This window comes from Rhinolophus sinicus, chromosome 16, assembly GCF_057876585.1.
Source record: "Rhinolophus sinicus isolate RSI-liver-muscle chromosome 16, RSI-T2T, whole genome shotgun sequence".
NCBI lineage: Eukaryota > Metazoa > Chordata > Mammalia > Chiroptera > Rhinolophidae > Rhinolophus > Rhinolophus sinicus.
The window spans coordinates 19029143-19056625 of NC_142516.1; the positions used below are offsets into that span (position 1 = coordinate 19029143).

Genomic DNA, 27483 nt, shown 5'->3' on the forward strand with positions numbered 1-27483 from the left:
TGGAGGCTGGGGTCCACACTGGGGCCCATGATGACTACTCCGGGCCAATACAGGTGCTTGAAGCAGGACCCTCCTCCACGAGGCCTTCGGCTTAGAGGAAGGGCTGAGCCTAGCTGCTCCTGAGGTTTTGTTTATTTAGGGTTTTTTGTTTGTTTTTTTAATTGTGGTAAGAACACTTAACATGAGAGCTAACCTTTTAACAAATTTGTACAATACATTAGTGCTAAGGTACAATGTTGTACAGCAGATTTCTAGAGCTTATTCATTTAGCTTAACTGACACTTCACGCTTGTAGATTAGCAATTCCCCATTTCCCCCTCACCTACCCCAGCCGCTGACAACCACCATTTCACTCTTTGATTCTATGAGTTTGACTATTTTAAATACCTCATATAAGTGAAATCATGCCGTATTTGTCTTTTTTTATAACTGGCTTATTTCACTTAGCATAATACCCTCGAAGTTCATCCATGTTGTCACTAATTGCAGGATTTCCTTCTTTTTAAAGGCTGGATAGTATTCAATTATATGTATACACCACATTATTCATTCAACTGCCAATGGACATTTAGGTTGTTTCCTGAAAATAAACAAGTGGAACTACATCAAACTAAAAAGCTCCTACACAGCAAAGGAAACAATCAACAGAGTGAAAAGGTAACCTACAGAATGGGAGAAAATATTGCATACTATATGTCTGATAAGGGATTAATCTCCAAAATATCTAAGGAACTCCTATAATTCAGTTGTAAAACAAAAGCAAAATTAATAGCCTGAATGAAAAACAGTCTAAGGATTTGAATAGACATTTCTCCAAAGAAGATATAAAAATGGCCAACAAGCGTATGAAAAGATACTCAACATCACTAATCCTCAGGGGAATGTAAATCAAAACACAATAACATATTACCTCACACCTGTGAGAATGGCTATTCTCAAAAAAAAATGAAAGAAAGAAGGAAGCGAGGGAGGAAGAAAAGGAGGGAGGGAGGGAAGGAAGGAAAGAAGGTAGGAAGGAAGGACGGAAGGGAGCGAGGGAGGAAGGAAAGGGAAGGAAAGAGGAAGAGAGAGAGAAGGAAGGAAGGGGAAGAAAAGGGGAGAGAGAGAGAGAGAGAGACAGAGAGAGAGGAAGGAAGGAAGGGAGGGAAGAAAGTAAGTGTTGGTGAGGATGTGAGAAATTGGAACCCTTGTGCAATACAGAGGTTCTCCAAAAAATTAAAAGTAGAATTACCATATGACCCAGCATCCTACTGCTGGGTATTTATCCAAAAGAATTGAAATCAGGATCTCAAAGAGATATTAGCACTCCTGAGTGTTTACTTCTCTCAGTGTCTGCTACCCAGCACATACACGGGTCCCGGTTACTTTTAAACCCACCAAACAAAACCTCGCACACCAGCACTGATCCCAGGCAGAATCCTAGGCGTCCCACCCCTTGCCTAAACCTGCCTTCCAAGGACATCAGAATTTTGCTCCCTGCCTGGTGGAGTGTGTGTGTGTGTGTGTGTGTGTGTGTGTGTGTGTGTGTGTGAGCCTATGCAGTGACAAGACCAGAGGAAGATGCCCAGGGGCCTGTGGGAGGTCCAGGCACGCCTGGCTGTGGGGAAATCTGCGGCTGGTCAGGCGGACGCGCTTGCCGAAGCAGCGTGACGCGGCGGCCAGAGGGTGGGGACACAGGGGGCCAACACTCGCCTTGCGCTCTCCCGCTCCTGGCTGCCCTGCGCTGCTACCAGCCCTACTCCACCGGTGAGGGCGTGGGTGGGGGCGGGGGCGGAGTGCGCTCTTTTCTAGCTGGGGAGGAGTGGCCGCGGCCAGGGAGGTCACTTGGCCGCTGGGCTGGCTGCTGTCACACGCGCCCAGCGCCCGGCTCCGCTAGCCCTTCTCCCGCGCGCACCCAGATACACAGCTCACACTCGCGCTCTGGGACTGAGCCCGGGCTCCCTGGAGCAGCGACCAGCGAGCAAGCCCCTCCATCCCCCATTAGAGAGACGACATGGGCCCCGAGACCACCTGCCCGTGCAGGGGCCCCCTGCCTCGCCTCCACATGAGGACGTGGGTTGAGCCAATAGTGGCCTCCTCCCAGGTGGCCGGCTCCCTCTTCGACGCGGGGCTCCTCCTGGTGGTAAAAGCATCCTTCGGGCCTGGGGCCGGAAACTCCTCCAACCACAGCGTCAGCCCGTCACCACGGGGGGCTCTAGAGGACCAACAGCAGAAAGCCATCTCCAATTTCTACATAATCTACAACCTCGTGACAGGCTTGTCGCCCCTGCTGTCTGCCTACTGCCTGGGCTGGCTCAGTGACCGTTACCACCGCAAGATCTCCATCTGCGTGGCCCTACTGGGTATCCTGCTCTGCCGACTTGGGCTGCTGTTCAAGGTGCTATGGGATTGGCCCGTGGAGGTGATGTACTGGGCATCGGCGCTGAACGGGCTGTGCGGCGGCTTCTCTGCGTACTGGTCAGGGGTTATATCCCTGGGATCCCTTAGCTCCTCTGAAGGCCGCCGCTCCCTACGCCTCATCTTTATTGACCTGATCCTGGGCTTGGCGGGATTCTGCGGGAGCATGGTCTCCGGGCATCTCTTTAAGCAGTTATCTGGGCATTCTGGACAGGGCTTGGTGCTGACAGCCTGCAGCGTGAGCTGTGCCGCTTTTGCACTTTTCTACAGCCTTGTGGTCCTGAAGGTACCGGAGTCGGTGGCCACGCCCAGCAAGACACTCCCCACCGTGGATACAGTGTCTGGCACGGTTGGCACATATCGCACCCTGGACCCTGACCAGCCAGACAAGCAGAGTGTGGTGGGGCACCCTCTATCTCCTGGGAAAGCAAAGCCCCAAAAAACCATTATTGCCCTGCTCTTTGCGGGTGCCATCATCTACGACCTGGCAGTGGTGGGCACAGTGGAAGTGATGCCCCTTTTTGTGCTCAGGGAGCCTCTCAGTTGGAACCAAGTGCAGGTGGGCTATGGTATGGCGGCAGGGTACGTCATCTTCATCACCAGTTTTCTGGGCGTCCTGGTCTTCTCCCGCTGCTTCCGGGACACCACCATGATCATGATTGGGATGGTCTCCTTTGGGTCGGGAGCCCTCCTCCTGGCTTTTGTGAAAGAGACATACATGTTCTACATTGGTAAGTCTGGCATTCTGGGGGAGGCAGGACAAGGACACTGTGGGTCCCAAGTCATAGGGCTGACCCCAGGAATGCTGTGGTCTAGGTATCCAAGCTCAGCACCAGGCATTCGACCTGCTACCTAGAAGGTTCAAGGGAGACAGGGTTATGAGCACTTGAGTTTCTCCGTGTTGTGTTATGCTTTGTGTTTATTTATCTGTATGCTTAGTGTTATCTGGTAGCCTATTGAAATGTCAGCAGAGTGATGTCCATGGCCCCAGGAGGTCAAGGGAGGGGTGGTCAGTGGTGCCTGGAGTCAGTAGAAGAGGCTTCAGGATGAGGTAGGGTTTCTTCTCCCCAATTTTAAAACATTAAGTAATCCAACTGAAAAAGTCCCTTAATTAAAATCATTTCAGGCCAACCAAGGGTTTTTTAAAACTGAATAAAAACTCTCCATAAATGCCTTCCCCAACCAATTCAACAAATTCCCTCAAGGAAGGAGAATGAAGATTCCATGTGAGAACACAGCTCAGACAACCACAAGCAGAGAACTGTAGACCAACGCTCCAAAGAACTTTCTGCAATGATAGAAGCGTCTGTACCTGTTTTGTCCAACACAGAAGCCACTAGCCACGTGTGGCTGTGGAGCCCCTGAAATGGGACTAGTGCAACTAAAGAACAGAGTTTTAAATTTTATTTCGTATTAATTTAAATAGCCACACTTGAGTGGCTAACGTATTAGAAAGAACTAGGCAATTACTAGAAGCTGTCCCCTGGCTGAGGTCACACACCTCAGAAAAGCATCCAACAAAATGGCAAGATTACCTTTGGCCATCTCCCAGTTACAAAGGCCATAAGCAAAGGCGAGAGTACTCCTCTCCCCTTCCCTTCTCACCACCTCTAACCCTCCATCCCTCACACACACACCACATTGGATAATGAATGGAGCCTGAGGGACGGAGGGGTATGTGGCAACTGTGCAAGTGGCACACATTTCTGGATGCAGTTTTCCAAAGCTCCTGGGACTGTCTCCCAGCAGTGCTCATGAATGGCAAGGGCAGACACCTCTCTCTTGGGAGGCAAGGAGAGGAGTTTCAAGTCACTTCAGTGATATCAGCTCCACTTCCCTAGAAACCACCTAACTGCCAATGAAGACACTTTTCACCATCTGTCATCATATCAGCTATGCCTTGTCTCCTTGCAGATGGGTCTGCAGCTTCTATAGCTCCGTCAGAGCTCAGGGACAGCGTGCTCCAGGGAGGGCACGAGTCTGCCAGCAGAGAAACCATTTCTTCCAGGGAAAATCACGTAGGAGATTTGGGGAGAGGGGATTCTCAGTGAGACTTTTGCTTTATTCTAATTTACTCCTTGGCCAAGGTTACATGAGCTACAGTGAGGAGTGTTCTCGTGTGATTTCTTTCCAGCTCGAGTCATCATGCTGTTTGCTCTCATCCCTGTCACAACCATCCGTTCAGCAATGTCCAAACTCATAAAGGACTCCTCTTACGGTGAGTAAAAGGAATCTTTCTGAGGTTCTCTGCCTGGCTGTTTTAGAGCGGCTCAGCTTGAGGCACAGGGTTCAGGCTTGCAGAGGCACACAAGAGAGTTCCAGAAGCAATCTCAAATACTCTAGGAACACACTGGTGTCATCCAGTGAAAATGGGAAAGACTCAGAAAGTCAGTCACTGAAAAGCCACAGTCAAAGGACGACACTACTATCCACAGGTCGCAGGTAGATCCAACTGGATGGAGGCAGGAGTCCTGGTGAAATGAGCCAGGGAAGGGCGAGGGGTTGCCTGCGAGCTCTCCAGTATCTCAACTAGCTGGGAACATAGAAGGGACAGCAGTACATCTTGGTAACCTCTGTTCCTTCCACAGGAAAGGTGTTTGTCGTCCTGCAGCTGTCCCTGACAGTGACGTGGGTGGTGACATCTGCAATGTATAACGAACTCTATCAGCTCACCATGGAAAAGTTCGTCGGTACCTGCTTTGCTATCTCCTCCTTCCTCTCCTTCCTGGCCATCATCCCAATTGGGTAAGACAGGAACAGTGTCTGCTGTTTGGGCTGGGCCCTAGGGCTTACGTAGGTCAAGGACAGTTGGACCATCTCCAGCTGTCTCCAAATAATACCATAAAGCGTTATTTATTTTCATAGGGTTCTTGGTAGGTTCTGTCACAAAGAAAACGTCCCACTGTTACCCCCAAACTAATCATTTGGGAATTCCCAAAGTCATAAGTAATGAGCAGAGGGCCCCAACCAGCTGGCTCACTTCCTGGCAGTTTTGTAATACAATTTATTTATAGGCGCCTCATCTACTTCCTTGTAATGAGAGGCTGTGATTAGAAACCCTCTTAAACTTTTCAGACTTCTTTTGTTCAGCTTCCTTTAGGTGAGAGTCATCCCACCTCACTTCCAAGTACTTGTTCTCTTTAGTATCCTCTGAGGGCGTGGTACCTGGCAGCCTCTGCGCTCAGTGCCCCTGAAATCTCATGGCCGCTGGACTGAGTGAGCAATCCGTAGGACTTGGGCAATTCCCTTGACGACTTTGGGGGAAGTCTCATTTGTGAAACGAACACTCGAGTCTGGGAATAAACAGGCAAGAGAAAAGCTGGAAAAGCAAGGGAGAGGCACTCCAGTCCCACGGCTAGAGCACCAACCTAGGTTATCACCAAACTGGACCACATGGAGTAGTTTGGTCTTTGACCAGCCCTGTCCAATGAAAATACAGTGCGAGCCACACATGCAAGCCATATATGTGATTTAAAAATTTCTAGTAGTCACATTTAAAAATGATAAAAGTAACAGGTGAAATTAATTATAGCAACATTTTATTTAACCCACTATATCCAAACTATCATTTTAACATGTAGTCAATTTACAAAATTAATCAATGAGATTTTCTTTTTCTTTTTTTTTCTTTACTGAGTCTTTGAAATCTGGTATGGATTTTATGCTAACAGCAAGCACTTCTCCATTTGGACTAGTCACATTTCAAGTGTTTGGTAGCCAGTGTGACTAGTAGCTACATATTAGGCAGCACAGCTTGGACCGACCATTTAGGTCCTTTTATCACCTCGCCTTAAAGTGAGGTTCTCTCATGCTTGTATCAATCCCACCAGAGGAAAAAGGAATACAATAAATCCTTCCACAAAAAGGTGCAAGGGATTTGATATAGACTTGCATTTTAAAGGGACCTACCCAGGAGCACATGAGAACTGTACATATCAGTAATGGTGGTATCATAGGCAGCAGAGTAGTAAATAATTGAAGTCAGGTGAAAGAAGTGGGAAGTGGATTTTGGTAAGGCCCTTTCTTGAATTCTCACATCACATCACAATACAGGCCACTGCTTGCCTAGAAAATTGGGCCTCCTGAGACAGGAACCATCAGTCATTAAGGCTGTTGGCTTTATTTCACAGTTAAGAAGCTATGAAGAGCAAACAGCTTAGAGAATTTGTGCAAACAGCATCCATGACCACTAGTGTCCTCATGGCCCAGTTCTCGTTTTCTCAAGGTGTAGGATGGAACCAGACCTGTTCTCAAACTCCCCAGCCCTTAGGCCTTTTCATGTGCTCGGTTTCATGTGAGCCCTGGCTGAATGGGTTGGGTTTAGCTAGACTTCGCATGAACGCAAACTTCTCAGGAGCCCCAGCTCTTTGTCCAAGTGAGTAATGTGTCCCTTGGAAGTGATCCAGTCCTATTTGATTGGCAGTTGGTTGCAATATTCTCTTTAACCTAAACAAATAAACAAAAGCCATAAAAAAAAAAAAAGAAAAAAGAAAACAAGTCTGACTAGTAGTCCATGTGTGTCAAAGCTAGAGATAGAAACAGACAAATGAAAGCAATGAGAAAGAAAATACAACAGCTGGCTCCTTTTTAGTTTCATTGCTTCATGTGTATGCTAAGGAGGATGTTTTGCCTTTGTTAAGAGACTTTAGGGCACATGAAGCAGCTGTGCTGCCCTTGACATTTCACCCCAATGCACTTGTCATGTGCACTTGGATACAGTCATACATCCTGTGCACAAAATCTTGATTAGGCCGTGCGTGGGTGTCATGATCTTATACCGCAGAAGTAGGGATAGAATCTTGAACCAATTAAGTAAATAATTGAGTGCTTATATGAAGGAGGTGCTTCAGCAGTTGCTAATTGTTTCCCTCTTTTGCAGACATTTAGCAACAGAGAGACCCATGTGCAAAATAGCCTCCTTTGCTCACTGTCCCCTCGAATCACCTGGACAGATTTAAAAATTACTCATGTTGGAATCCCATCCCCAGAGATTCTGATTCCATTCATCTGGGGTGTAGCCTGGGCACAGGAATTTTTAAAAGCTCTCCAGGTTATTCTAATGTAGATTGAGAAACTCTGGTGTAAAGGGAGTGTTTCCATTACCTTTCCCTTCCACGAAGTCACTAAATAAATGAGATCCTGAAAAATTCTTACAGCTAGAAGAGGCCAAGGCTCTACATTAATCACTAAGTAAGATCAACAGGAAATACCAGTAGAACTCCCTGACTGCAGAAAGCAAAGCTACATTCCAACGACATAAAAACCTAGGAAGTCATGCCAGAGCAGAGGAGCAGAGGCAGCCATGGAGGGCAGGATGCTGGGAGGAGAGGTCCCTGGGCCACAGCTGCTAACAGCCTATTTGTAACATGGGACTTTGGTCCCAGCACTTCCTGGGACCAAAGCGAGCTGATTTCACGTTACTATGAGGACCTGTCCTCTCCTGCTTGCTCTTCTTTATATGGAACGGGGAGATGCTGAGGAAATAAATGTCTGCCTCTGCCTGTCTGCAGCACACTCGCCCCCCAACACACACATGCTCAGCTACTGCCTCCTGCTTCATAAACAGAAGCCATCAGAGTGGAATTCCCCTATGTTCATTTGCACCCATCCTATTCTTCCCCTTCCCTCCTCCTTTTTTTACATGAAAATAACTGCAAACACTTAAACAGCCCTTAATATGTGCAAGGCACTACTTTAAATAGTTTATACATTTTATCTAATCTTCTTAAACCGTCCTCTGAAGTAATTCTTATTATTATCCCCATTTTGCAGATGAGGAAACGACTCTAAGACTCTAAGGTATCACATGACTTGCCAAAGGTTACACAGCTAATTAGTGGCAGAGACAGGATTTGAACCCAGGCAGTCTTTCTTATCCACTACATGACACTGCTTCTTAGAAAAGTCACTGGGTATCTGGGTGCCACCTCTCCCGTCTCCTTAGATAGCTCACTGCACTAATTAGCAGCTCTCTCCTGAATTCTTTCTACCAGAACTGACACAATCTACCACCCTCTTTGCCACTCCCTGCCCTACCGCCTCCCCCACCCCCCACCCCGCCCGTTCCTCTTTATAGCCGAGTTCTCCAAAGGCTGGTGTGCACATGTTGTCTCACGTCCTCACCTTCCATTCACTTTTCAACCCACTATGGTCTGATGTCCCTGCTCCACTCCACCCCTGCTCTCAGACTAAGTAAGATAGGACTTCTTCAAAGCTGAATCCAGTGGACTCACTGCAGTCCTCACCTCACATGGTTTCTCAATGGCCCCCAACACTGTGCATCATTCTTTCTTTGGGTGGCACTTGTCACCATACTGGGCTTTCTCAACACCTCATTCTCCCAGTTTTTCTCCTACCTCTATGATCACTTCTTCTCCACAAGCCTCCAAATGGAAGACTTCTTTGGGGCTCTGCTCTGGGTTGTCTTCTCACTTCATATTCTCTAAGTAATCCAAAGTACTTTCAAAACTTCAAATTATCATTTAAATTTCCAAAATTGGGTTCTTAATGTCCTCCTATGTCTGCTCTCCCGCTAGTCTTTCCCATCTCATTAAGTAGCACCACCACTCACCCAGGATGGAAACCCTAAAATCACCAATGTCCTCCTTCTTCTTCCTCCCCCACCTCCAATCCATTAGGCCTCATTGAGTCTACCTGCAAAATATGCCTCAAATTCATCCTTTTCTTTTTATCTTTTTGCTACCATGCCTAGCCCAAAGCACTTGGATGATTAGGTTAGCCTCTGAGCCATTCTCCCCATATCTACTTTTGTTCCTCTCCCATCTTCTCTGCACCAGGTGGCCAGAGCAATTTCCTTGAAGGGTAAATCAGATCACATCATTTCCTGGTCAAAGTTCTGCACTTGGCTTTCTCTGCTCTTAGGCTAAAACCCAAACATCTTACCACGGACCACAAGGTCCTGCATAATCCAGCCTTGCCAACCTCACTGGCCTCCTGTTCCTGCCACTAATCACCCTCCCCACTCTGCTTCAGCCCCAGTAGCCTCCCCTCATGCTCTTCTCCCTTCTTCACCCACATGTCTTTCTTACCAATTCATTGTGGTCTTAACCACCATTTTTGCAAAGAAAATTTGAGAGAATCCCCTTCTCAATCTAAATTAGATCCTTCTATTATAGGCTCCCCACGCTTCCTATACTTTTTCTTCATAGTATGACAGTTGCTTATTTAGCGATTGTTTCATGGGCTTGCCCACTAGACTGCAGGCTCTCTGCAGGGACCATCACTGGCTCACCACAGTATCCTGTGCGTCCGGCAGAGCCTGGCATGAAAGAAATACTCAGAAAGCACTTGCTTAATGAATGAATGATCTGTCAGAAGGGTATGGCACCTACTAACCAGCACAGCTGACCACCCACATCCCAGGGCTGCCTATTGGCTGACCTTGAAGTGAGGGGCTGGCCATCACCATGGTGCTGGGCTATAGAGGTCCCTAGCAGGGTTCAGCTGTGGAGTCAGGGCTGCAACCAGAGTTCCCGAGGTCCTGGGCCGGCTGCCTCCATAGTCTTGGCTCTCCTCTTGTTACTTTTGCAACACAATGAGTTGTGTTTTAAGTATAGTAAGTGCTCCTCCCTGTAGTGCCCTGGGGCTCATGAAAGGTGGGAAATCAGAGTGTTTGGAAGTTTCCACAAACATTTCCCTTAGAAGTTTTGGGTTTCAGCTCATACCCCATGCAGCAGCTCCAGGTGTTGTGTATCCATCAGGAAGAGCTTAGAACCTGAGAACCTGAGGAACCTTAGAACCTGAGCGCTCAAACAAATGAGAAAACCGAGGGCTCCAGAGGTTGAAGGACCCACCAAAAGTCACACAGATCCAAGACTTCAACTCTGAGCTCCTAATTCCTACAATTCATTCACCTACAAATATTTTTAAACCGTGTAACGATTTATGGAAGAAATAAAGGGGCTCTGGAAAGGCAGAAAATGAGGCAGCTAATTGCGTTTGGGATTAGCCAATCTTGAGATACACGCGGGAGTTCATCCTTAGGCAGAAGAAAGATGGAAAGAGATTCCAGGAAAAGGAAAATGTAGGTGCATAGGGCTCATGTTACATGACTGGAATGAGCCTGGGATGAGAGAAATTCCCTTGGCCTATCTGTCTCCACTCAGCACAGCATTCTGATGCCCTAAGGGAGACAGCCTCTCAGTCTATTAGTGATAGAAGTGGCTAGAGCACAGCTTGCCCTGTTCCAGCTCTTCTCTTGTAATTCTCTCTTGTAAATTCTTACAGCATCGTGGCCTATAAACAAGCCTCATGGTTGAAATGTGCAGACATCAAAGAGAAATGAAGGCACTGACCTGCAGGAGCTGAAAACACCAGCAATGGTCAGGCCCCTCTGAAGACAAAGGAAGGGACGAGGAACTGGTGACCAAAGCGACCCACTGCCCAAGAAACCCGAGTTCCAGCCAGTCAGCCTCAGAATGACCTTCTCTGGCTCAGGCATCTCTGGTGGGTGGGGAAAAGCATTTTCCTGGTGATGGAAGAACTGTCTCAGCTTTCAGATGTCCCTGTTAGGCAGAGGTTAGGTTCTGCATGCAGTAGAGTGTGAACTTTCAGGTTTATATGCAAGCTGCATGCACAGCTATACCTGATACTATAAGGGGCGTCAGACAACAGATACCTTTCTTCCAGAAATTGTCTTGTGGACTCCAAAGTATGGCTAAATAGTCACCAGCCTGCGGCGCTCGGAGTCCCATGTGAGAACTCAAACCAAGGCACGCGTTTTCAACAACCTGAGGAGAATGTGGAAGGGATGTAAAACCTGCCTCCTGTGAACATCAGTCAATACTTTTTAAATAAAAATAAAACCTTGGGTAAAAAGCTGGTTTTCTTCCTGAGGCTCTGTTAGCTGTGAACACTCAGGAGGGACTTAGAGCTCAGGCTCTTGGCTTCAGGATAGTTTTGTTGTCACTGTTTCTGTTTTTAAGAAGCAAGTATCAAAAGACTTTTTCTTTAATGAAATATTCAATTGAATACTTTCAGTCAACTATACCTCCCAAAGGGAGTGGTGTTGATGGGCAAAGAGAGAGGAAATATGCTAAGACCCATTTTATTTTGAGGTATTTTTACTGCCTATTTTACATACACATATAAAACTAGCAGACTCACCTCCTAGTAAAATCAACATTCATAGTATGTGTGTGACTCATTCTTTCCCAGGTAAGATTCCCTCTATAACGACAGACATGGCATTTTATCCTGGGGTAAAACTCAAAGCTAGAGAATGCATTTAAATCTCAGAGCATTTGGGCTCAGAAGGTCTGTATCTCTGATTCTCTTGCAGGACATGAACAAAAGTTTATTGGCACATATACTTAGGTGCCAGCACCATGCTAGGTGCTGAGGTGTAGTGAGGAGATGACTGCTCCTGCCCTAACAGAGTGTGTTGTCCAGTGGGTGGAGCAGACGGAACAGCAGGCACTGGTGTGTCGTACAATCAATGCTAATATAAGGGAGCATGTAATCCAGATTTAGGAGAGAGGGAGGGCTTCTCAGCAGTGGCATATGATTAAGACTGACAGGATAAGGAGTTACCAAGGCCAGAAGTTGGACATTTCAGGCAGACGGAACAACATTTGGGAAGGCGCAGAGGTGAGAATTTCAGAAGATAAAGGAATTCAGTGTGAGGGGAGCAAACAGGGAAGGTGGGAGGGAGAGGTATCTGGAGGATGGAACTGAGAGATGAGACTGGGGTGGTCAGGAGGAACGATGTAAAACTGAGCCTTTAGAAAAAGTTTCTCTCTAGAGGAATGGGGGTAGCTATCGAAAGGTTTTAAGCAGGAACATGGAATTCTTACCTCCGTATCTTAAGATAGAGCACTCTGGCAGCACTGAGGATAAACTGGTAGAGGAAGGAGCAAGCCTCGCAGAAAGGAGACAAGAGACCCCTCCAGTAACCCAGATGAAGGATGATGGGGGACTGACATTGGGGAAGAAGCTATGAGGATAGAGAAAAGTAGGTGCACTTGGAGTAATGTTTGGAAGCTAGAGGTCATCAGCGACTGGTGATGGATGGACGGGAGAGGTTAAGTTGATGGAGGCAAGAATACTCAGATTTGGGTTTCAGGCAATTAGGAAGAAGGTAGAGCCCCTCACTCAGACAAGTAACATAAATCCAGAAGGTGCCATGGCCAAGATAAGCTCATGGCCATGCTCTTATCGAAACTCTCATCAGTATGCTCATTTCTCTTGACTCCTTGCCTCCCATCCCAGTTCCTAACCAGTTCCCCAGCCTGAATGAATCTACTCACTGGCCTCTTCATTCCTGCTCTTGAAAAGCTTGCTCTCAACATCTAGAAAAATGTCCTTGTTTGTCCTCATTGACCCTGCCACAAACTTGTGGGTTTTAACCTTTAAGTTGAGCGCTCAAAACCCTAGTACTGGCTCCTTTTCAATCCCACCTGTCACTAGGGTAGCTGTTTCAAACATTTTTTACTCTCCAAGGTCACCACTTCTTCTAACAGATGTTCTAACCTAGGGGTTCTCCAAGTGTGGTTCCTGGACCAGTGAACCTGTTAGAAATGCAAATTCTTGGGCCCCAGCAGAATCAAACTCTAGGGGTGGGACCCAACAGCTGGGGCTTTCACAAGCCCTCGCGCTTAAGAACCACTGTTCTAATCTATGGTCCTGGCTTTTTCTCCTTAAACTCTTTCCCTGAGCCCCCTCCTCCTTTTCCTCCACCCTGAATTCTTAAGGCCCCGAAAGCCGCGTCCTTGGTTCTCTTTCCATGTAATCTAGTTTACTCCCGTGGACTCCAGAACTCTCTTTCCAACAATATAGTTCAACACCTCCACATGGATTTCCTCAAACATAAATCCAAACCAAATTCTTCTTGTCCCACTGCACCATCTAAACTCACTCCATCTTTTATATTTTTCTACTGATTGACTTTCCAACTCCCAGGCTGGAAGTCTCCAAGACTTCTCTGACTCCCCTTCACCACAGAAATCTCTTAAATCAATCTTCCTATTGCTTCTTGCCACTTTTGCAATCTATTCCCATCTATTCCCCAGGCCTTTAGTCTGACTACAATCCCCCAGCATACTATCTCCATTATCTTCTTTAAAATGAAACAATTTAAAAAAGGTGTATCCTGCTTTTTAATTTTCAATGGCAAAGCATACAGGAAGGATTGTTATGGGAATAACCTTAACATTTAAGTTGGCCATATTTAAACAAGTAATAGAAAGAGTCTTCCCATAAGGGCTATCATATAATGAGTGCCCGACACACACTTGGGTGCTTTGTATACATTATTGCTAGTCCTATAAGCAACCCTTCAGGGAAGGCACGTTTTCATTTCAAAGATCGTAAGACTAGAGTTCAGAGAGATGTGACTTGCCTAAAGCCACATAGTAAGTGGAAAGGCTCTTTTTCATTTGTTTGTTTATACTTTGAAAAAACTTTATGGTATAGTCATCATACAATAAGCTGCATATATTTAAAATGTACATTTTGTTGTTTTGACATATGTATATAACAGTGAAGCCATCACCACAAACAAGACGATAAGTATACCCTTTTCCTCCAGAAGTTTTTCTCATGCCACTTTTTAATCCCTAATGCCTATTCCTATCCCCTCCCTTGCCTATCTAACCCTAGACAACCACTAACCTGCTTCTGTCATTATAAATTCAGACCTGATTTAGTATATGTATGAAATTATACATGCACATATTTTTAGGACTAAGTGTCTACTTTTTAAATTTTTTATTGCTAGACTTTACTGTTTAGAACAGTTTTAGATTTACAGAGAAATTAAGCACCAGAAGAGAGAGTTCCCCTATATCCTCTGCATAGTTTGCCCTATTAATATCTTAATATGGTATATTTGTTACAATTAGTGAAGTAACATTGATACATTATTAACCATCATAGTTTATTCATATCTCCTTAGTTTTTTTTAGTTTATTTTTTATCAGTTTCCAGTGTACAAAGTAACGTAATAGTTAGACATTTAAACCCCTCATAAAGTGATAACCTACCCCCAAGCTACTACCCGTCTGACAACTTACATAGTTGCTACAATACCACTATCTTCCCTATGTTGTACTCCACATCCTGTGACTATATACACCTATATACTTAGTGGTAGTTGACATTCAATATTATTCTACTTCAGCTCCTGGGGTATAGCACATTGGACAGTCTATGAAGTGATCCACCTGATAAGTCCAGTGCCCATCTGGCACCTTACATGATGCTTACAACATTGATTATATTCCCCATACTGTATTAACAACCAATTTGTATTTCTTAATGCCTTCACCTTTTTCACCCTGCCCCCAACCCCATTCCCTTCTATCACCCTGATAGATCTAGTATGTATCTGGCACCATACCTAATTATTATAATACAATATTATTGATTATATTCATTATGCTATACCCTACATTCTCATGACTATTGTGTAACAACAAATTTGTACTTCTTAATCCCTTCCCTTTTCACCCATCCTTAAACCCCTCCCATCTTAAAGGGGTCCCTCTAAGATTCCTTGTAATACTGGTTTGGTAGTGATGAACCCTTTCAGCTTTTTCTTATCTGGGTAACTCCTTATCTGTCCTTCAATTCTAAATGATAGCTTTGCTGGGTAGAATAACCTTGGTTGTATGTCATTGCTTTTCATCACTTGGAATATTTCTTGCCACTCCCTTCTTGCCTGCAAAGTCTCTGTTGAGAAATCAGCCTCCAGTCTTATGGGGGCTCCCTTCTAAGTAACTAATTGCTTTTCTCTTGCTGCTTTTAAGATTCTCTTTGTCTTTAACTTTTGGCATTTTAATTATGATGTGTCTTGGTGTGGGCCTCTTTGAGTTTATCTTGTTTGGGACTCTCTGTGCTTTCTGGGCCTGTATGTCTAGTTCCTTTACCAGGTTAAGGAAGTTTCCTGCCACTATTTCTTCAAAAATGTTTTCAATTCCTTGCTCTCTCTTCTCCTTCTGGTACCCCCTATAATGTGAATGTTGGTATGCTTGATATTGTCCTGGAGGCCCCTTAAACTCTCAATTTTGGGGATTCTTTTTTTCTTTTTGCTGTTCTGGTTGGATGCTTTCTGCTACCTTATCTTTTACACCACTAGTTGGATCCTCTGCTTCATCTACTCTACTGTTGATTCCCTGTAATATATTCTTCATTTCCTTTACTGTACTCTTTATTTCTGACTGGTTCTTTTTCATGTTTTCCATCTCCATTTTCATGCTTCCTATCTCTCTGTTGAAGTTCTCCCTGAGCTCATAGAGAATTCTTATAACCAGTGTTTGGAACTCTGCATCTGATAGATTGCTTATCTCTATTTCATTTAGTTCTCTTTCTGGAGCTTTGTTTTGTTCTTTTATTTGGGACATGTTTCTTTGTCTCCCGATTTTGGCTGCATCCCTGTGTTTGTTTCTGTGTATTAAGTAGGGCGGCTATGTCTTCCGGTCTTAGTAGAATGGCCTTATGTAGTAGGTGTGCTGTGGGGCTCAGTGGCACGGTCTTCCTGGTCACCCGAGCCATGCGCTCCAGGTGTGTCCCTTGTGTGGGTTATATATGCCCTCCTCTTGTAGTTGAGCCTTGTTAATAATTGCACATCAATGGGAGGGACTGACCCTTGGGCTCACTGGTTGTGAGGACTGGCCTTGACTACAATGGAGGAATTGTGGTGCAGGCGCTGAACCTACAGAGCAGGATCTGCCTCAGCAGGACTCTGGTGCCTGCGCAATCTGCCCCTTGGGTATATTGCACTTGGAGGTGGCTAGTAATGCTCCAGCTCATTTTGAAGCTAGCCAGCCCCAGGACCACATTAGAGGGGATCCACTGCAGGTCAAGTTCAGCCACAGCCCATGCCCCACCTGGAGCCACCCAGCAGGAGCCACAAAGAAATATGCGGATGGCTGCCATCCATGCTGTGCTTGGAAGCACCTTGAGAGGCTAAGTTGCAAACCAAGGCTGGCTGCCTCTAATGACAGCTTAGGGCTGGCTCAGCCAGAGGTGCAGGACATGCTCAAGTCAGATGCTGTTTGTCTGGGTTCCATGAACCTTTGAGCGACCCTAGGAAAGTCTGCAGCTTGAGCCAAGGTGGGCAGTCTGCACGAAAAAGCCACTGGAAGTGGTCTGGGTATACCGAAAGTTGGGCGGGGGGGGGTGTCTTGAATTGCCAGGGTGTGGTGAACCAACAAAAGAGACTCAGATATGGTGGCTATCTGCATCTGCACGCAGGGAATGCGAAGGGCTCAGCAAAGAAACAATGGCCTCCACCAGCTCCCCCATCCAGGAGAAAGCCTCCTCTCCAGCCCCCGTCCCAAGCCAGACAGCTCAGTTCCCCACCATATGTCCCTCTCTAGCTGTTGCCCAGCGCTGGAGCTCAGAGCGTGATTCCAATGGTGGGTAAGTCTGTGCACAGTCCCTTTAAGAGGAGCGCCTGGGCGTGCAGCACTCTCAGTCTCACTCAGTCACAATCTCTGCTGATTTTCACAGCCAGAAATTATGGGGACTTCTTTCCCCAGCACTGGAACCCTGGGCTGGGGTGGGGCTCAGACCTCTCTCTTCTCTGGGGGGTAAGGGGACCTCCATAGCTGAAATATCCCTCCCACTCTTTAATTGTCACACATGGGTGTAGGACCAGCCCGTCCACATCTCTGCCCTTCCTATCAGACTGGAGGTGGCTTCTTCTGCACATCCTTAGTTGAAAGGCTTCAGTTGAGCTTGATTTTAGGCGATTCTCGATAATCGTTGTTTTGTAGATTAGTTGTAATTTTGATGTGGTTGTGAGAGAAGGCAAGCACAGCATTTACCTACTGCGCCATCTTGCTTGTCTCCTCCTTAGTTTTTACTGATGTCTTTTTTCCTTTCCAGGATTCCACCGAGGATACCACATTACAATGTTGTTATGTCTCCCTAGTCTCCTCTTGGTTATGACAGTTTATCAGACTTTCCTCATTTTTGATGATCTTGACAGTGCTGAGGAGTCTGGTAAGGCATTTTGGTAGGATGCTCCACCATTGGAATTTCATGTTTTACTCATGATTAGACTGGGTCTATGGGCTTGGGGGAGGAAAATCACAGCAGTAAAGTGCCATATTCGTCATCAAGAATATGTACTGTCAACATGACTTACCTGTTGATGTTGACCTTGATCACCTGGCTGAAGTAGTATTTGTCAGGTTTCTCTACGGCTCAGTCACTTTTTTTCCTCTTTCCATACTGTACTCTTTGGAAGAAAGTCACTCTGTGCAGCCCACATTTAAGGGAGTGTAGGAAGAGTAGGGAGTTATGCTCGTCCTCCTTTATGGTGGAGTATCTACATAACTTATTTGGAATTGTCCTGCATGGGAGATTTACGGAAAGGCTGAGTCTTGATCCAAGTATCTTCCTTTTATCCCACCTTGCTGCCTCATTTTATATGACTACAGATTTATATTGATGATGTCTATTATCGGTAAGCCAAGTTTAACATCAGTTTAAGTCCATTTCAGTACCTTGACATCATTAAGCAAGCTTAACGGAGAGCATACTGGTCTCTAATTTGCAACACACTGCAACACTCTAATGATCTACACACATTTTTGCTTTACATAACATTATATCAATCAAAAACAAATGAGGAAATGACTGGTTCTGACCCAGAATATGATGTTGTGCTTTGCTATGGGATGGAGTAGGAAGAAACCCTTCATGTAATTTGCTGGGCTGGCTGCCAGCCTGCCTGACAATCACAGTTACAGATATGGTTAAGTACAGACACTAGGTAGTTTCTTCATTTCCCCAAACTGGTGCCAACTTATAGATGTAGGAGCTGGCAAATTGAAGATAAGTTTATAAAGAAGTGAGGATGAATAAAAATAGTTCAATTATATTTTGTTCCTGTTGCTCTGTGTATCCTGATTCTTGCAGGCAAACTTGAGAGAGAGAGAGAGAGAGAGAGAGAGAGAGAGAGAGAGAGAGAGAGAGAGAGAGAGAGAGAGAGAGAAAGAGAGAGAGAGAGAGAAGAGGCGTGCATGTTTTCTTCTTTAATAAAGGGGTACAAATGAGAGCATGACTCAAGGTAAAGAAAGCATCTTTTATAGGTTTATTGGTCCATTACTTTAAGTTAATTGAGGTAAAGAAAACTTTTTAAATTTACAAGCTAACAGTTTATCAAGCAATACAAATTCTTTTGTTTACCTCAAAATGTAATACTAATCCCATAGTAAACAACAGACAGAATTTTTTATACACAGATATATGAAAAAAAAAAAAAAAGTGGACAAAAACCTTGTGCCAGCATCAAAACTGCAACAAACACTCCCCTTTTTTCTTTTTATAGTCTCTGGGTTCCATAACAAGAAAAAGAACGGTGCCATCCTTTTTAAAACTTGGTAGCTTCATGAAACAAAGACTTTGATCTGTAAATAAATCACTTTCTCATCTACACACATTCTCGAGCACATTTTTTTTTTTTCACAGCTTTTGATTTGGCTTAATGGCAGCATGGAGAGAAGAGAACACATCTACACTGAGGACTTTATCAATACCTCAGCAGGTTTTTATTCTTTTAAAATTTTAAATGTAAAGAATGATTTCTAAAAATAAGAAATACAGTCCATAATTTGGACATGACCTAAGCAAAAGTTTTTCTCTCTTTTTCAACAGTTAAAATACAAGTTAGAAAGTCTGCTGGCAGTTTATTTCATGGGGATATATCAGGTGTACATCATTTCTCAATGCATTCCCAATGCACAGACACCAAGGGAGCAGGTACACAGAAGTACAAATGGACAGGGCATCTCCTGGACAGGACCCAAATCTCAGAGGTGTCCAGGTGACCGGTGCTGACTGTTGAGGGCTGCTGGTTTGTTATTTGATGAAGGCCCAGCTGACACAGGCATCATTTTAGCATACTGATTCACATTGTTGCTTGCAATCTACTTTCCTCTCCTCATTTCCACACTTGAGGAAAAAGCAATCCCCCTTTCTCCTTTCTAGTACTATTGGTGGCTGGAAGGTTGGTCTGTGACTGTGAACCGGCCTGTCAAACAGGGGTGTTGACAGGTGTTATCTGCTTTCACCCTGCCTATAGGGAGCCCAGAATCACATGGTCAGAGGGTGACAATGCTGAGGGAGGTGCATGTGCAATAATCAGTGGTTTTAATAGTAAAAGCTCTGTTAAAACGGACTAAATTATGTGAGTCAACACAGTACGTTTTATGTTTTTGGCATTTCAACCTGTGGAGAATTTCTTTCTGAAACACACTGCTCTGAAGCCCCCATAGTATCTCTTAAAAAGTTGTTCTGTAGAATCAGGGTAAACCTTTCATATTGTCACAATCTATAGAGTTCTTTGTATCTACGTGATTTGTCACGTATCTACATGCTTTGTATCTACGTGCTGATATCATATCTCCTCTACAATCAAAAGTGTGCCAAAAGGCACTAAATTAATCTTTCACGCTTTGAAACAAAAAACGGTTTTGTGGTCCCTGTGTTTCCTTACGTTATCAAAAATATCATTTGGCAATAGCAATACTTACGCTTTTTCCTCCCAAAAGGCAGCCTTAATTATGAACCTCACTTTCTTGCTTGTTTAAGAGAACTGAGGACTTGCAGGGTTAGACCTCTAGTATTCAAGCTGAACAACTGATTACATTTCTAAAACCTCTTTTTATCCAGAATCTAGAAAACACTAGTTGAAGAGTAAGGCATTAAAATGGGTGTTGACAAATTCTCACAAAGCAGAGTTAGGATTTTAACATTCTGTGCCATTTTTAAAGGTCCGGACTCATGGATTTTCAAGTGCTAAATACACAGAATGTTTATATATGAGACAAATACCTTACTGGTTTGTTATTTTTTCCAAGCACTTACTTACAGGCTATCTATAAGAGTAAAAACCACCTGGATAACATATTTTTCTGCCATCATAGAAGGGATTAGACAGCCATACTCAGAAAGCATTGCAAACCCATATGATTAAGAAAAAACAGTCAAACCCCCTGAGATACAGCCCCTCCCCACCTTTTCTAATGCAGTCAGCCCTGATGCTCTGATCTGTGCAACTATGGGGAGGCCAGACATCTCTCAAACAAAAAGCTAAAAACCTATTGAATGGGTTGATTCAAAATCGGGTCTATTTTATTCAGTGAATTAAAAAAAAAAAAAAAACACACAAGGAATGAGACAACTCCATCACACCCAGCTCAATGTGTAAGTCTGGCCCAGGGGATGACATTTTCCTCAAATTTACTGATAAATGCCACCTGCCATCAGAATAGCAAAAACATAAGCAGTGAGAGGACATGTCCAATCTGTCACCATCTGGAGGACTTTTGTGAGAGACAAACCCATGTTGCCAACATCATTTTTTAAATGGGGATGGCCAAAGCAGTGTTATCCCAATCTTATAATTAGATTACCCAGAGTCCACAGCCCTTTAAAGTAGGCATCTGGGGAGACGGGGTCGAGAATTGGGGTGCCCTGACCTGACCACAAGCAGTGCGCCTTCTGAGCGGAAGCACCCTGCGAGGCAGCCAGAGCCCAGATCTAACTCATCCCAAGACCCAAACACGTGAGGCCAACACAGACCTAGGAGGTTGCTCTGGACCTTGCTCTCCATCTTCTCTCACAGGTCAGGATAGAGTGTAGAGAATGGCTACCCTATAATCCCATGAATGGCATCAAAACAGAACCAGGTGCCCGCGATTTCAATGCTATCACTGGCAGGGCTAAGTCACACAAACTCTGGGTGTTTCTCGGGCTGACACCGTCCTAAGACAGAAACTCCACTTGCAGACTACCACATGCCCATCACGCCCTCCTCTGAAGCAGAACTTCCTGTCACTCCATCACAAAAGGCGGCCTCACTAGAAATGAGCAGCAAGTGCGCCTTAGTTTCCTCATGAGAAAAAACGTTCAATTTAACCACATGTACAACACACTCCATGTGTGGCTGAAATTTGGCATGAAGGCAAACTTATGTTACATTCACCATAATCCCCAGCGTTGCGCTGGGTTTTGTGATTGCAGCTAAAGAAAGGTGTCCGGTGAGTTCAAGGAGCAGCACAGTGAAATACGAGCCAACCACGTCCCTAATTGCACTTACCTGAGTTCACCAGGAGTCATTATTAAGTCTTATTAAAGGAGAAATTCCAACCCCAAACCTGGTTGTGTAAGGTGTTCCCTCCTCCATTAGGAGGAGTGGTTGCCTGCTTTGAGCAGAGTAGCCTAGAATCTTCTTATAGATCCATCACATGATAAGGAAGAGCAGTGTCCCTATCTGCTACAAATCACAACTGCCCTCTTCAACATTATTTGCTCTCTAAAGTCAGCTCAGTTTCTAGGAATTCTCTCTGCTGCTTTACTTAGCCTGTATTTTTAATCTGCGTAAATGAAACCTTTCACTTCCCAGGCCCAGAGGCAGCTGACAGGAATGACTTTCCATTCCACTGCCACGCACTCACGCCTCAAAATCTGTCCAGGTCTGTCTGCCTGAGGTAAGGCGCGTCTGCAAGCAAAAACCTCCTGGAAAATAAACACAAGACGGGGGTTGGTGATCTCAGCGCCGCGACTTTGTGGAGCCAAGAAGGCTGGGGTGACGAAGCCTCCATGAGGCCGTCTTTGGCACAGAAGTCTCTGGTTCCACTTCTCACAGGGAATCACCCTTGTGCTGATGGAGATGAAGAGGCGAATGCTCGGGGCTGCTGACCCTCAGGGGCCCAAAAGAGGCGTGGGAGTGGGAAGGGCTGGAGAGCCTCCTTCTCCGCCTACTGCCCCTTTCCTTCTGGCCCAGGCGCCTCACCTCATCAGATGCCAGCCTAGACCATTTCTCCAAGGATGTCTGTAATGTGCCCTGGTTTTCTCCGCTCTGTTATCAATGGCATGTAGGAGGACAATCTACCTTGAGGGAGGACAGTCTACCTTTTTCCAGTTCCCTCCGCTGTCTTAAAGCACAGGAACATCACATGGAGACCAAACAAATAGAGAAAGACGGAATCCCAAGATGGCCCGAATCCATTCAGAGCCAGTCTTCTGCCTCCAATAACGTAAGGTAATGACTATAGACCTCACTCCCTTCCCCATATGTCCCAGCGAAGAACCTGACGATTTTTTGAAGGGCTGCCTTCTTTTGCAACTAATCCTGACACAGGAATGTAGCAACTAGCAGCAGACTAGACCCTAGTCTTGCAACTCCTTCCATAGTTCTTTCCAAGTATGTGTTACACTGGGCAACATTTTTAAAGCACATATTCCACAAAGCAAGGCTTCACACATTCCCAAAGATGAGCATTTGTTGCTGGGTCAGTCTAGTATCTTCTGTCAAATACCAATAGAGGGCCATCAACCCAATATTAGATATACACCCTGATTCCACCAATGAGCTGTCACGTTAAACCCGGGCATCCACACCCACCCCAACATGATGGTTTAGAGGTAGAATGAAACACGGAATCACCACTCAGGGTAGATGGACTGTTCTGACCCTTCTATTTCAATGAATCATTTCTAATTGTACCAACCTGAAAATTCACATCAAAGGATTTTACACTGGCACGAATGGGGTCTAAGAGTGCAGGCAAGTACCAATGGATATAAAAATTATAACTTAAACTGACTTTTTCAAACATGATGAAACAGAACCATCCAACTGCTGCCCCAGCAGCGTCACAGCTGTGGCTGACCAAGGTCAACTCTACCGTTAGAAGTGGAGCGAAGTGATTTCCACGTGCTGCACGCTGACTGGTGTTTGCAGACGAACTTCCACATGCAGCCGTGTCTCAGCACAGCTGCTTCATTAAAGAAAAAAAAAACACTGCTGATTTGAGACTCAGATTTATAATTTTATAGGGATGAGTCACAGACAAAAGAACACAAACGTGACATACGTAGCTTCATTTCAGGAGAAGAAGAAAATGAGTTGAAAGATAGATCCTTTTTTTTTTTTTTTTTTTTTGTCTGCTTGTTTTGTGTTCATATGAAAAGTAGACCTGGAATAGTTTGAAATAAAGATTTTTAGATGCGGCCAGCAGTCCCCAGGAATTTGGCTGCAAATTGAGTCTTTAGCTTAACTAGAAGCAAAGAGTTCACTGTTGCACTTGTCATCTTGAAGGCTCGACCAGAGGCTGCCTTTTCTTCCTGACCAGGAAATATTAAGGGTTAAAGCACTTCATGTAGGACGTGCACACGGAGTTTACAAAATCTCGACTATGTCCTAACAACATGCCAGCCTCTCACCACAAAGTCGCTTAAACATTCAGTGGACACCACAGGAAACATTTAACTAGGAATTTGGGGTGAGGTAAAGGCAACTGCATAAAGCAGACGTGGGAGGCGGGGCTTGATATCTACCCCATGATCTCAACTACTGGGGAGCGACTCTGACTTCAGGGCAACAGATATCCCCTCACACTACTCTGATGACATTTAATGGGCCAGAGAAAAACGCTGAAGAACTTCACAGAATAAAATGCACCTTTTTTTTCATTTTACACAAAAACAGTTTCTAATCTACTACTGCATTCTAGTATCAGAAACAAGTTCAGGGAGCACTACCCCCTCCGCTCCCCGAGACATCGCATAAGGACAAGGACGCTGGTTTGCCACTCTAGCATGGACGCTTTTAGACAACGGTCTTATACGAACCAGAAACCATAACACAGGTGTCAATCATCACAGGCAGGCCGCATGCCGCAATCGCCGCTACAGGCGACTGTACAATAAGGACTTCCCACGGAGGTGACAACACCTCTTTCTAGGCTGAGACAAGCCAATGCCCACAGAGGTCAGGTCCAGAACCGCCATGTATCCACGGAAAGCAAGACCTGCCTTCTAGTCATGCCTTTCTCGTGTCCCTGAAAAGCAGGACCCGGATTCTCTTCCACAACAGGCAACTCCGCTGTCCCAAAACAGGAAACTGTAATGAGATGTCAGAATGTCACTGGAGGGTTGTCTCGTCCCTCAATTTCAAATCTTTGTAGTGTTCCATTTCCTAGGTTCCTTCACAACACGGAGGTATGCTTTTTTTTGCTTAGAGATGATTATAGCCTTACAGACTCCACCAGGGAATAAATACTAATTGAAAACAAATGTCAGACAAAGGAAGGTGGCGAAGGGAAAGAAATACAGGTGAAGAGATGTTTCTGTGGTTTTCTCAGTGCCGCCTCTCTGGCACTGCAGGGACATTCCCGTATGGGGCGCCATGCCCTGTGTAGGTAGAAGAGTCTGTCCCAGGAAGGAACTTACTTGGCCTCTTGTTTTTCCTGCAGTAGTGGAATGATCGACTCCCACGCCATGAGGCACTGAAACAACAACATACGCACACAGTATCAGCATCGATTAATTCTGCTTCATCTACCTTTTGCTGTCAATCCTGCTGGGTCAACTTTGTCTAATGATACCTACATGTATTATCCATAGGTGTTAGAAACAAGGGAGGTAACAGTGCTTGTTTTGAATACATCTCTCCTATCTCTACCAAAGACAGGAGTGTCTCTACAAGGCCTAAACGTCCACACAGCTCATGTCCAATGAGTGGAAATGGAGTCACTGAAATTTTTCCACTGAAAGAAAAAGCAGAAAAGAGACCAGGCTGCAAACCCTTGATGAGGCCCCAGGTTCTCAGCTAGGATGGAGATCTGGCTCCAGGTAAGGGTGGTGCTTGCATAAGGATGTAGGTCATATTGGAATGAGCCAGCCACCGGACACTGAGGGGGTGGAAAACCCACTCTTCCTCACCTACCTTAGATTCACTCGTATGGGCTACTCCTGGATCTCCCAAAAGGGAAAATGATGGAGGGAACTCTATATTTACCGAGTTTCATTATGTGCAAACACTGTTATGTATTTTGCATTCATTATCACTAGTTCTCACAAGTCTATGAAGTAGAATTATTATTATTATTGTTATTTATCACCCACTCACTTCATAGATGGGGAAAATGAGACCCAGAGAGGTTAAATAAGTTGCCCAAGACAACACAGCTTGCAAGTGGCAGAGCTCATGATTCCAAAAACAAATATTCTGTCCTCTACACCAATCTCTTTTCATTGCAGACCCTTGTGTGGGGCCAAGAAACTTAGATGACTCTGGTACTCTCCCCTAAGAGCACCCTGCTTAGCAGAGATGACTACTTGTGAGCAGTCTTTGGCAAAATGGGCAAGACAGAGGAATCACACAAGGCCTTTCTTAGAAGCAGTGCAAGACTTTGTGCTGAGTCATTTCAGAAGAATTCTGAGGAGGAGGGAGGCGAGGCATCCTTAGGTCAAGCCAGGGAGAAGAGTGGTAAAATTGCTCTCTCTGCTTCCCTTCTTTGGTGACTCTGAGGTTAAAGAAGAAGCTAGACTCTGACCCTCCATTACATAAGGAAGGCTGGGGAGCTTCAAGGAGTTTGTTTTCAGTGAGAGGACCAGGGTAGGGGCCATGGCATTCTGGGTCCGGCTCATTTTGGTCCTCAAATGCTCAAGCTTTTTCCTACCTTAGGACCCTTGCATAATGTTGCTTCCTTTGCCTAGAATACTTGTTCCTCAAGTCTTTGTCTCTGAGACTCAGATTAAATGTTATTTCCTCAGATTGGCCTTTCCTGCCCACCGCATTTGCCCCCTTCCATCAGTAATTATGCCCACTAGTATTTTCTCCTAGTTTCCTGTTCTTTACCTCACTATGAAATGGTGCAATTCTTGGATTAACGAGTAGACTGAGGGCTCCTTAATGGCAGGAGTCCTGCTGTTTTGTTCATTAATGTGTACCCATGTCTTGCACACAGCAAGTACACAGAAAGCAGTTGTCAAATGTACGTAGAAGCCAAGGCAAGGCCCCAAGACAGTGATCCTGTTTGTGGTGTATGGGAACTGATGAAAAAAACTGTTTTTAATAGTTTTCCTTTATAATCCGACGTACATTTTTAAAAAGTATTTAAAAGAAATATTTTAAAGTCCATTTTTATAAAAAACAGTCAATATTGAATGCCAATTGTAATTAAAAATTTTAAAAAGGGTGGAAAAGGTAAAGGAGAATAAGAGGTTAAAATTTCCAGGCATAAAACAAATAAGTCATGGGATGCAATGTACAGCACAGAGAACCTAGTCAATAACATTGTGATAGCGTGGTACAGTGTCAGATGGTTGCTGGACTTATGGTGGTCACTTCTTTAGGAGTATAAATGCTGAAAAACTATGGTGTATCCCTGATACTAATATAATATTATATGTTAGGCACATTTTAATAAAAGTCTTTAAAAAAATTATTTTGCTAAGGGGTCTATAGGGCTTTGTCAAATGACCAAAGTGATCCATGGCTACATACCCGTGTATGTAGAACCACAACAGGTGATTACTTTAAGCTGTAACCCCAAAGCCTGCATTAAAGTAACCCCAAAACCTTGATAACTGGGGGCATCCCTGCAATGAAGGCCTGATTGACTCTGGGGAGCAGTTAGCTGTCAGGACCAAAGGGCACAGACATAGCAGTGAATGAAAGTGAAACCCCTGTGGCCACCTGGGGAATCTCTGCTCCCAAGCTCAGCACCACATCTATCTAGCACAGCGGGTCAAAGACATGAAGGGGCTACTAAGAATAAATACATAACATAAGGGAAGGAGCTGGGCCTGGCAGGATCCCTGCTCCTGGATTTCTGACAGGCCCTTACAAAAGGCTCTGGCTACTGGAAATGCTTCCTTAATGAGAGGGCTGTGGTCTTGTCAGCATGCTCATTACCTTCTCATAATATTGGATATTCTTGTCAGCCATTCCCATGAGCAGCTGCCGGAAGTCCTGCCTCTTGTTGTTCTGCCACCTCTCCATGTCGGCTTTCAGATCAGCATTGAAACATTCCATCCGATCCTGACATTTCTCAACATCTGCTGGCACCTGGAAGGAGGACGCGTAAGTGGGCGCTCTGTATGTGTAACTGGTTTCTCATGACTCAAGCTCCCCTGCTCACACATTTGTGAAGGGCCAAACTACTACATTAAAATGCCACAAACATACTCTCTCCTCCAGGGGCATTTGTTTGAAGGCAGAGCCTAGGGCTTTCAGGTCTAAGAAGGAATTCTGAAAAAGGCTATATTGACCCAGATCTTCAAACCCTCCCAAACAAAACAGAGGCTCATGGGGGAAAACAT

At 45.0% G+C, this 27483-nt stretch overlaps 2 protein-coding genes across 6 annotated transcripts in view; one reads left to right on the forward strand and one right to left on the reverse strand.

Annotated features, from left to right (window-relative positions):
• Positions 1–1588: 1588 nt before the first annotated feature.
• SLC46A2 (solute carrier family 46 member 2) lies at positions 1589–11235 on the forward strand. The gene is made up of 4 exons (XM_019749515.3): positions 1589–3128; positions 4532–4615; positions 4986–5142; positions 10645–11235. Exons 1-4 carry the CDS (start codon positions 1994–1996, stop codon positions 10700–10702), a joined length of 1434 nt encoding a protein of 477 aa, XP_019605074.1. The 5' UTR covers positions 1589–1993; the 3' UTR covers positions 10703–11235.
• Positions 11236–18437: 7202 nt separating this feature from the next.
• Positions 18438–27483, reverse strand: part of SNX30 (sorting nexin family member 30) — a 115377-nt gene continuing 106331 nt past the window's right edge. For 3 of the 5 annotated variants that reach the window (XM_074330844.2, XM_019749538.3, XM_019749539.3), the window contains exons 8-10: positions 27077–27229; positions 24607–24662; positions 18438–24277 (exon numbers count right to left, since the gene is read on the reverse strand). In XM_074330844.2, coding sequence (XP_074186945.2) covers positions 24193–24277; positions 24607–24662; positions 27077–27229 — 294 coding nt within the window. In that variant the 3' untranslated portion in view covers positions 18438–24192. Of the gene's footprint in view, positions 24663–27076; positions 27230–27483 lie in introns of all 5 variants that reach the window. The other 2 variants (XM_019749541.3, XM_019749540.3) reach the window with 2 other exon arrangements.

Bases quoted from the DNA above. Each gene is read 5' to 3' on its own strand.
- SLC46A2 (XM_019749515.3), top strand. From the start codon at position 1,994: ATGGGCCCCGAGACCACCTGCCCGTGCAGGGGCCCCCTGCCTCGCCTC. The intron at 3,129-4,531 runs GTAAGTCTGGCA...ATTTCTTTCCAG, and splicing joins GACATACATGTTCTACATTG to CTCGAGTCATCATGCTGTTT. The intron at 4,616-4,985 runs GTGAGTAAAAGG...TTCCTTCCACAG, and splicing joins CATAAAGGACTCCTCTTACG to GAAAGGTGTTTGTCGTCCTG.